The 10,000-nt window shown below is 41.5% G+C and overlaps 1 protein-coding gene across 4 annotated transcripts in view; it reads right to left on the reverse strand.

The window, feature by feature from the left end:
• The window catches only part of LOC102671040 (tsukushin), a 22,138-nt gene that overhangs the window by 1,173 nt on the left and 10,965 nt on the right, over window positions 1-10,000 (reverse strand). The window contains exons 1-2 of one of the 4 annotated variants that reach the window (XM_031513235.1): window positions 2,072-2,094; window positions 1-223 (exon numbers count right to left, since the gene is read on the reverse strand). In XM_031513235.1, the coding sequence (XP_031369095.1) occupies window positions 1-221 (221 nt within the window). In that variant the 5' untranslated portion in view covers window positions 222-223; window positions 2,072-2,094. Of the gene's footprint in view, window positions 224-1,188; window positions 1,571-1,661; window positions 1,686-2,071; window positions 2,095-10,000 lie in introns of those variants that run through there. The other 3 variants (XM_031513234.1, XM_031513233.1, XM_006621476.2) reach the window with 3 other exon arrangements.

Here is a 10,000-nt window from a genome sequence, read left to right on the forward strand (position 1 = left end):
ATTTCCGTCTTCAAATTAGAGGGGATCCTTTCCAGACCCAGATTCGCGCAACGAACTTGAATCATCGAGTGTATCCTGCTATATCGGCAAGTTCTCAAAGGGATGTCCTGATCCATGACCAATGGGGCGCCGGAATATGCGAGCACCGTCGCATCGTCCCGCATCGTCGCGACGATGGCGAGGGCAAGCATTAGGAGTCCGTTCGTCAGGTGTGCATTCATGCCTGCAACAGAATTTCTCCTTCATATTTTTACATTTACTATTTCTCCTTCCTCGTGTCTCGAGACGTTGGCGAGACATGTTCGAGAGAACATTCTCGATAATCTCCCCCTCCCTCTCTCTGTACACAGAGATAACGTCATGCCGAATTTTCCACCCGTGAGAAGCTGGCTTCTCGCCTCATTTTTCGAGACCACCGTTGCACAGTCGTATAATAGAAGGTAATTGAACAAAATTATTTTTTTTTATATATGGAGATATATAAAAAATTATAGAGAAATTATATAGAAAGAAAAATTACGTTTAATTAATATATATATATATTCGAATCCTTAACTCCTAACTGCTGCGCGAAATGTCTGCGCGGTGGATATAGCGAAAAAGTTGTAGCGGATAATTAAGTTAGAAATCGGTTCGAATTTCAGAAACGTACGATAAACTGAACGTTGAGAGTATTAAAGTTAAATATTAAAAAAAGAAGTTATGGTTATTTGCTATTTGTTTATAATATTATATACATTGCGTCGAAATAATTATTTTTTTATACATTTGGAAAATTAATCTTGTCCAGTTAATATACGTTATTCGAAACACTGTGTTTCGCTGTCGCGAAAAAGATTGGCCGTACACGTACTGAGGAGAGGGGGAAGGTATGCGCTCCCGCACCGTATCGAGTTCGATCCATTATTCCCCCCGCCGACCGGATTCGGGAACAACGAAGAGAAGAGAATTTCCGAGTCGAAGGCATCTTCGATACTTCGGTATTTCTCGGTATATATGGAACGCGCACACGTGAATCTCTTGTGAATCTTTCGCATAACTCGGAATACCTGACGAATACCTCTCCCCTCTATCAGCGAATACAAGGGGAAGTTTAGCCAAGCTCGAAAAAAATTTATCCAGACACGGTGCGGACAACGCGATTTCAAAACGTTTAGCCGGCGGAGAGCGAGAAAATTGGTTGGTTACACGGCAACACGCGTTGCCACCGAGCTGTTCGTTGTTTATTGTAACAAGCTTTGATGAACTGCAGAGCCAGCCTCGCTAATGTAAGCCGACTGCGTATACAGTCGTGGATATATTCTCTCGGCGGATGAAGATTCGAAAGGGGAAGAGAGCACGTTCCATGGATACATTTTCGCATCGCTTGCAAAGTTCAAAGGCGGCTGTCTTTATTTTGAAACCGAATCGATCACCATCTGCTCCGTGTGAACGTATCACACGGTATACGTCGACGCGAGATACTATGAATTTTTCAACAAACTTTTACGCGAAACTGGATATCCCAAACCGCAAAGAAAGAAACTATCGCAAAAAAATAACGAGCGCACGTGTTTACTTCTGTTTTTTGTCCCCGATTCGAATACTCGATGGGTCGATGTTTTTCGGTAAATTAACGAGCAAGTCGAAACGTGAAGAAAAGATAGTTAAAAGACGCTTACCAAGACGGAGATATAGGTAAAGCAAACTCTGAGTGAAAATAAATTAGGCAGTTCTCGCGTGGCGTGCGATTTAATTAGCGTGTTCGACTTCTATTGTTACCATTCCCATTATCCAAATACGTATTCGACTAACAACAGCGCGTTATCCGTACGCTTTTTCGCCCGCAGCAGTATTGTGCCTCGTCCCTCGTTCGAAACAGAAACGTTCTATCGTGCAACTACGTACGATAGGATGAGTACGTAGAATTTATCGAAGCACGCGAGACGTTCGACTCGATAAATATCGCGCCTGCAACTCGGTATACATGTTGCACTTAATGCTACATGTATATGGGAGAATTAATACGCGTTGAAAACGATAAATAATAGTTCGTAATAATTTATTCTTTTCTTCAGAAAAAATATGTCACCTAATATATCGATGTAACAACGCTTCTCCCTTTTTTTCTTTTTTTTTTTTTTTACTCTTGTCACGAACTTTCGAATTCGGTTTGCGATGCGTACGTTTTACGAGAGAACAGCAGGGTGCAATCGTACGTAATAATTGAAGTCGCAGGGGGGAAAAGGAAAAACGAAAAAAGGGCAACCGAAAAAAAAATCCCCGAGTTTTCAGTTTTGTCCAACTTTTCCCGACGGGTAGGGTAGTAATCGGATGCTAGTCTGTGCGTATAATATATAGGATCTCCAACGTGTAAGGAGAGAAAAAAAGAAAATATTCGTCGAAACGAGGAAACCTTTCTTCAAAATGGAATGATTCTCTTTCCAAATGAAAAACCCTCGCTTGACTACCGTTTTTCGAATTTATTTTTTTCGCGGTTGAAACGATCTTCGAAATGTGGATCAAGCCTCCTCCTCTCGACAAATCCTGTAAACGCACTTTACGAGTTTACCACCGGTCAACACGAAGCATTTTTTCCTCCTCCCCTCCTTCTCCATAGAACATGGAATGAATCGATGGTGGATAGAATATTCGCGAGTCAAAGGCGCGTATCGTTTCAACGGTTGCGAAATATTTATCGTTTGTTTTTGGTAAATTTTTCCAGAAATTGGATCTCTGGAAAATTGATCAATTCACAAGATTCACCTTCAGTTATTATCGGACTAGTGTCGAAATATCACGTGTTACATCGACAGGTAAGTAGATAGATAGAATCGATAAGATTGAAAGTGGAAAGTAGGAGACACGAGGTACATTTGTTTTTCCAGAAAAAGATTCGTCAATGTTAAAAAATTGCGTCGTTGAACTTTGCTCGAATTATAAATACATCGAGTTCCTCGATACGAGATACTCTAAGTAGTTTCTTTTCTCGCCGTTTCTTATCGTTAACAGAAGAAATACGCGAAAGAAAGTTTTGTTTTTTTTTTTTTTGCTCGATAACGATGAGTTTCAACAGGATGATTTTTCATTCAAAAACTTATCCGTGTTGTTTGCAGATTATGCGATAGATTATCGGATATTTCATATATAATTGTGACGTATCACGTTTTCAGATAGATAAAATTATAGAAAAAGCATGTCATAGATATAAATATACGTGGATAATATTATCATGATTACTTGTTTATCTTTCGCGGCCGTCTTTTAATCGTTTAATCTATTAAATAATCTATTAAAATCGATCGATAAATCGATTTAGCGAAACGAATTATTACTATAATTTTTGTCAAGAGGAAAGAACGTGAAAATGTTTGAAAACAGGTTGAATCGATTATTACGGATTGCAGTCGAATAAAGTATCAAGGTCGATGCACCTCGAGACGAATGATATTAAATCCACGGATCCTTCGTTATCGATCGGCGGTAATACGCTTTCGGAATTCATCACTGTTCAATTTCCACCCACACGGATGTAAAAATGCTCTCATTCTGTCCCTCGTCTCAAAGATAGGAAGCGATTAAACAGCTAAAACAGTCATTCTACAACGAAGTGCCAAACGAGTAATTAACAGATACATTAATTAAACGAATTGATCAAATATTTATTACCAATAATAAATTCTGCTCGATCATCTATTCGTGTTTCTTCTCTTATTAAAAAGCGGGTGCAATTTTCCTAACCTCCAATTTTTTAGAAATTCGAATGTTCCCTCTCCTCCCGCGAGTATGGAAACGCGTAAAATGGAAAATTGCGCAGATCGGGAAGATCGAGCAGGCGGCAACGTGGCCGCATCTGGAAATAAAATGAAGGAGAGAAAAGTGCCGAAAATAACAGCACGTCCCGCGATGGAAAGAAAAACACATTAAGAAGAGGAGGAAAGGGTTACTTGTAGATCGAGAGTAACTAATTTTCCCTCCAGAGTATCGGCAGAAGTTTGATGAAATCCGATCGATAATAAGGAAGCTAATAATAAGGCCAAATTCGATTTCGAATGACCGAATAATTTCAATTTATAAACGGAGGATCGAGTAAAGAAAAACCGATAAAATTTTATTCGGATGAAAAACTAATCGAGGATTGAGCGCAATATACGCGAGCAACTTTATTAACGGATGCCGTTAATTGCTTTCTAACGCGTCATTTGATCGTTTTTTCGAATCTCTCGAGCAAAAAAATTTACGTTTGGAAGGGGAAGCCGTTCGTATACAATTGTATTCGAAAACATTTTCGGATACGGAAATGAAATAGTTTTCATTCCGATAACGCTTTAAATCCTGTATACGTATGTAATCCTGCCGTTGATCGTTGAGCGCGTAAAATTTGTTTTGCGTGTATCTCGGAAAATACGGATCGATCTCGATTCCGAACATTCGACCATTTTGTCCGCGCAAAAGGCGGCGAAACTCGACTCTAACCTTGAAAACGGTAACGAGGCACTCGATTGGCTCTCGAGATTCCTTTCTCTCTAAAAAGAAGGAGAGAGAGAGAGAGAAAGAAAGAAGAATCAAAGCGAAATGTAGATGGCAGTAGACGAAAGGCAAATGGGGAGAAAATTCAGCTCTTTGGTCACCTTTTCCCTTTCCTCTCTTGTTCCGTTCTCGGTGCAAACATCGAGAACAGATATTTTTCAAGCAAACAGTGCTAGCTCTCCCATTAACCGGCCAATCCTCCTCCTCATCGTTGCAGTTTTCAGAGAGAAAATAAATTGAACGAGAGAGGCCGGGCGTAATGTCGTTACTCCTGTATCACTGCAGAAATATCCTGCTAAACTTTTTTCGTATTTATTCTGTCGAGAAATCCTTCGAATTCTTCTCCTCCTATTCCGTATCCGAAATATTTGCAGTCGACTTTTGTTTCAAAGACACCACCTGTAATGCTCCACTGTGTTTGTTTTCATTCCTGCTTTTGTCGATTTCCAACAGTCAGATTCTTACCAACGATCGATGCGACGTGTTCTCGTCGAGAAGGAAGAATAATTAGAGAGAAAAACGAGTGATTTGCGGATCGTTGAAAACTTAAAATAGGGAGGGGGGGGGGATAGAATCTTGACCATTTATCGAAGCAAAACCGGTTATCAATTATGAAAAATTTTCCACGCGTCCATGTAATATCAAAGGCTAATTTCCTTATTAGATTATTCTACCGTGAAACGTACTATCCAAATTAATCAAAGTTTTTTCACTCTAGCGGCGAAAGATAGAATTATCGACTCGTCTCAGACTTTGGCCCTTGCTCCTCCTGCTGCCCTCTCTATTATCTCAAACGATAGAGAAAGAAGTTTGGCGAAAAAAGTAAACTTTTCAAAGGAAGGATAAAAAACTTGGTAATAATCGATCGAGTCTCTCTTTTCTTTTCAGCCAAATATCGCGAGATCGTTTTCAATTCTCCAAGAAAGTTCTAGAATATTCGAAATTGTTAATTTTTTTCCACCGAAGAGGAGAAAATTCTTGATTGGTTGCGCGACTCGTGCATGAAGAAGGGGAGGGAGTCTGTGAAGAAAAAAGAGGTCGGGACGAATCGGATTCAATTTGCGCTCGGTGAAAAGTAAAACGCGTCACGTGTTAGACTTATTCGCAGATATTCAAGCGGAGGCAAGGCTAGACACATCCAGGTGGTTGAAAAGTGTGAATTAACCGAACAGGGAAGTCACGAGTTAACGCCCCAAGCAAGCATTGGGATTAGCCGCTTTTTCTAACCGCCTTTGTTTCATGTCCTCGTTTACGCGTTTAAAGAAACGCCAACGCAAATAGAAGGAGCGAGTTTCAATTTTGAAACGAAATAAATCCGTTGCTTCATTGAAATTAAAGCAGCGAGAAAGGCGGTTTCGGAATTTGATTCGCGTTTCCATTATTTCCATCCTCGATGTCATAGAGACAAGGCGAAATACTCTTCCTTTGTCGAGAGTCAAGAGAGAATTTCACAGCGACCGTTCAGAGAAATGGTATACAATCTCCTTTATCCACTTACACGTAATCCAAAGCCATCGCGTGAGCTTGCGTTTCCCTCTCCCTTTTCCCTAAAACCGTTTCCTAAAACCGACCAAGTTTTCGTAAGATCGGTAGATAACGCGAGAATGGACCGGTTAAGTACATCCTCCGAGAATATATCTTTGGTATTTCGTAGAGATTTCGAATTTCTTCGTTCGTTTTCCTGGCTGCTCATTCATCACGACACCCATCGATACATGTCGCGCCTATCTTACCGTACGTGATAAATAGCCTGAGAAACGTCCAATAAGACGTATATTTTGAAAATCGATTTAAACGTCTTTTGAAAATTGTTAGGATAGATAACTCCTCCTACGACTTTACTTCTTTAAAGTTTCTAGAAAGTTTAGATAATTGGTGGAAGATCGAGGAATACGAAAGTCGAAGGCGTCGTCGAGCGAAGGATTAACTCGTAACTCGTTGGACTCGTGGGTCGAATGGAAGATGGAGATTGAGAGACTTCGTGCTTAAAAGAATAACGGATTTAAGGGAATCTCTCCGTTTGAATTTAACGACGTGTTTCGTAAACGCGGTTTCGAAAACCGAAGGCGATGCGGGTGGTAAATTGCGAGATTAAACGCGGTCATAACGCCTCGAAAGCAACGATAGAAACAGGTTGCTTAGCTTCTCTAGATCCATTGAATATTTACGAAAGCAAACGTCTCGCGCTTGCTTCCCTCTGCTCCCCACTCTCGACCTTCGCAGCTAAACACGTATTCGCCGCTAGTCCGTTGCTCGATTCGAAACAAGATGATTAATGAAATTGAAAAAATCAGTCTTTAATTTTTCGTTATTAAATAGATTAAATACAAGCGTTGTACGAATAAACCAAGGATCAATTTCTTTGAAGAGTAATGAGAAAAGTGTGGTGGAAAAACGGGAAAGAATTAGTAGAAAAGAATTTATTAACAGGTTTGGTTTCGAGGGCGTGCATAACAGCGAGACAGCGGCGAAAGCGAAAGGCTCGTTCCTTTATAGAGGTGAGAGAAAGAGAGAGAGAGGAAAGGGCCGAGTGTCTCCACGGTGTGAGGTTGGTCGATGAAGGGGGGAAATGGGCGGGAAACACGACAGCTCCTCCCGCAGCCGGACTAAACGAGTTAATGGGCAGTTATGAACTTTCTTCATCTAAGTTTCCACCACTTTTTTTACGTATAAATTGAAATTTTTATCGGGCGTTCGCTTAACGAGCGCCTCTTCCCCCACTTCACAAGTTTCGTGATCCGTGTACGATCGGGTCGACTACGCGATTTAATTAAAGAAATCTGTAGTACCGCGTTTTTGACTCGTGATTCGTTTCGAATACCAAATTTTATATTTTGATCAATGATTTATCGACGATTTTAATTGTGATATTCGAAGATTTGATTCGTCGTCGAAGAAGAAGATTGATGGCCAGTTTCTTGCTCGTTGCGATCGGAATGCTCGATTACTCTTCTTTCTTCGTTTCGAGCTGCTTTCCACTCCAGAAGTCTTACCTTCCCTTTTTCCCTTCTCGACAGCTACTCTCGTCTAATCGCGACCGCTTTTCAACTTTGATCGTTGGTTCCCGCGCAAAAGAAGGCCTCTCCTCGGCCCGGAAGCGAAACACACGCCCCGTATATTTCGCTAAAAATAACAACCACTTCTCCGCTCTACTCGTGGCTCGGGGGCTCGAGCGATTTTATTTATTCGATTCGAGAACCGTTCCATGCTTGTTCAAAATTATATACGTCGAAACTCGATGATTTTCAATTCGTTCAATTTGAAAAAAAATTTTCAAGTATACCGCCGATAGGATCGAAGTCTCATTTGAAACAAAGGGAACAACGTTTCGAAAGGACATTCGCGAAAAGTAAGAAGAATTAAAAGTAATTGATCATCGCGGTGTCGAGGAACGGATGGACGATGAAAAAGAGGAAAAGAGATAAAAAAAATTAAAAAAGAAAAAAGAACTTAGGTGTGATCTTACAAGACAATCTCGATCTGTCCCGGAATCGTTAGTCGGGATTTATGGACCCGTTCAGTATCTGACCTCGAAAAACAATCCACTCGCCTTCTTTTCTCCCCGAGATCGCGCAATTTCGTAAGGCAGAGCCGTGGGTGGCTCTTCGGTTAAGTTATCAAGGAGCGATGATATTTCCGGAGTGGGTCAAGTTTAACGATAGTTTACCCTCGTTCGATATCTATAAATTCGAGGACTTTGTTCCTTTCGAAACGGAACGAGAAGTGTGGGAAATCGGGCTTGGGTCGTTATCGAGTTTCGGGCGAAGTTTGCCGCGTTTACAACGCGCTCGTTTGCGTTGGAGATCGGAAACACGAGCGGTGGAGCACGAACCTGATCGCGCAAGGATACACAGACGATTTCATTATTCTTGGCGCGAATACCTCGGTCAAGGAGGAAGGGAGAGAGAGAGAGAGAGGTTGGCATTCCAAGAACGTTGGTAGGTAATCGGAAGCCGCGGATGAGATTCGAGCTTCTCAAAAGCGATGGAAACGAGGTTCGAAGAACGAGGCGAGAGATAACGGGCGTCCTTAGACTTGCTGCTTTCGATATTTCGTCCCGACGCCACCGCAGGAGAGCGGGCTTTCGACGGTTAAACGAGGGGGGGGAGTGCAATATCGCGCGTTGCGCGCAATATTCGCCGTGGATCGAATTTCCACGCGCGTAACGCGAGGACCATAGCTCCGATGTTTAGATCACGCGCGCTATCGACGCTGGAATTTGCAGTTCGAGCTATGCCGTATTTCTCCGCGTCGATCCTTCCGGAATTCACCGAGACATTCGCGAATTTATATATATGGAATATTCAAGATACAAGGAAGCTGTATTCGCTATACGGAATCCGTTAATCGTTGTTTTGAACGTTATTCTTTCCAAGTGGAGGGATATCGAATCCTCCCGTTTTTCGAGGGATACACGGAATTGTACACGCGTTATTACATCTCGACGGTCGCTTTTCGAATCGGTTATCGAAAATCCTCGAAATAATTTCAACTAGATCGGAAAATTGCATTTTTTCGTCCGATATTGCGTTTCTTTCTTCCCTTTTTTTTTTTTTTTAATCTCCTTTTCTTGCATTCTGAAATAAATAACGAGGATCAGCACCAAAATAAATAAAAATTATTAACGAGTGTACATCGTTACAGCGTCGTTCCCCGAATAACGAACACGATTTGATCGCGATTTCGCGCATCCTTTTCATTGTTCCTACGACTAGGTAGGTAACGGCCATCCGGTTCGCCTATAATCACCCATGAAATCGATAATCCCGTCGATGAAAAAAAATTTTATCGTTTCTCTGTGTTAATTGACGCCTGTGGAAAAATTCTTTGTAGAAAGCAAAAAAAAAAAAAAAAAAATCCATCGAATCGATTCGTAAAAAGAAAAGGGATTATTTATTTTGACTTTTCAAGAGATCGGTGTCTCTCACGCGAGACAGAGAAGGGGAACGAAGTAGTGCGTATCTTAAGAGCGTGCTTATCGATTATCGCCACGTATACACACACACACACACATCATAGTGACAGTGTTCCGTGACACTGACTTTCGTATTGATTACGTAACAATTAGCGGCCGATTCCTGGCAAACCAGTTTACCCGCTTCGGATAGAAGAGCTCGGCCCGTCCTCGATCCAGAGAAATCCAACACGGATACGACTTCTAGATCATGATTTCTAACCGTTACTACGCTTCCTCCCTTACCTTACCTCGAGTGGATCAAGATATTCCGTTCCATTGTTGGGGATCAATTCTCAAAAAAAATAAATTTTCAAAAAATAAAAGTTGAACAGCGAAATGAATCACCTCTCTCCCCTTGGAGATTTCGTAATGGGGAAGAAAATCCTGTTGCGAGGGACGCGTGAGGGGGGAGGAAGGAAGTGGGCGAGCTACTTCGCCCGGAAATAATGTGGAAACGGCAAATATTATTTTAACCGTCGATTTATAGAGTGGGCCCGTCACTCTGACGAGAACCAAGCATTGTTGTTTCGAACC

Source organism: Apis dorsata, unplaced genomic scaffold, assembly GCF_000469605.1.
Source record: "Apis dorsata unplaced genomic scaffold, Apis dorsata 1.3 scaffold_631, whole genome shotgun sequence".
Taxonomy (NCBI): Eukaryota; Metazoa; Arthropoda; class Insecta; order Hymenoptera; family Apidae; genus Apis; species Apis dorsata.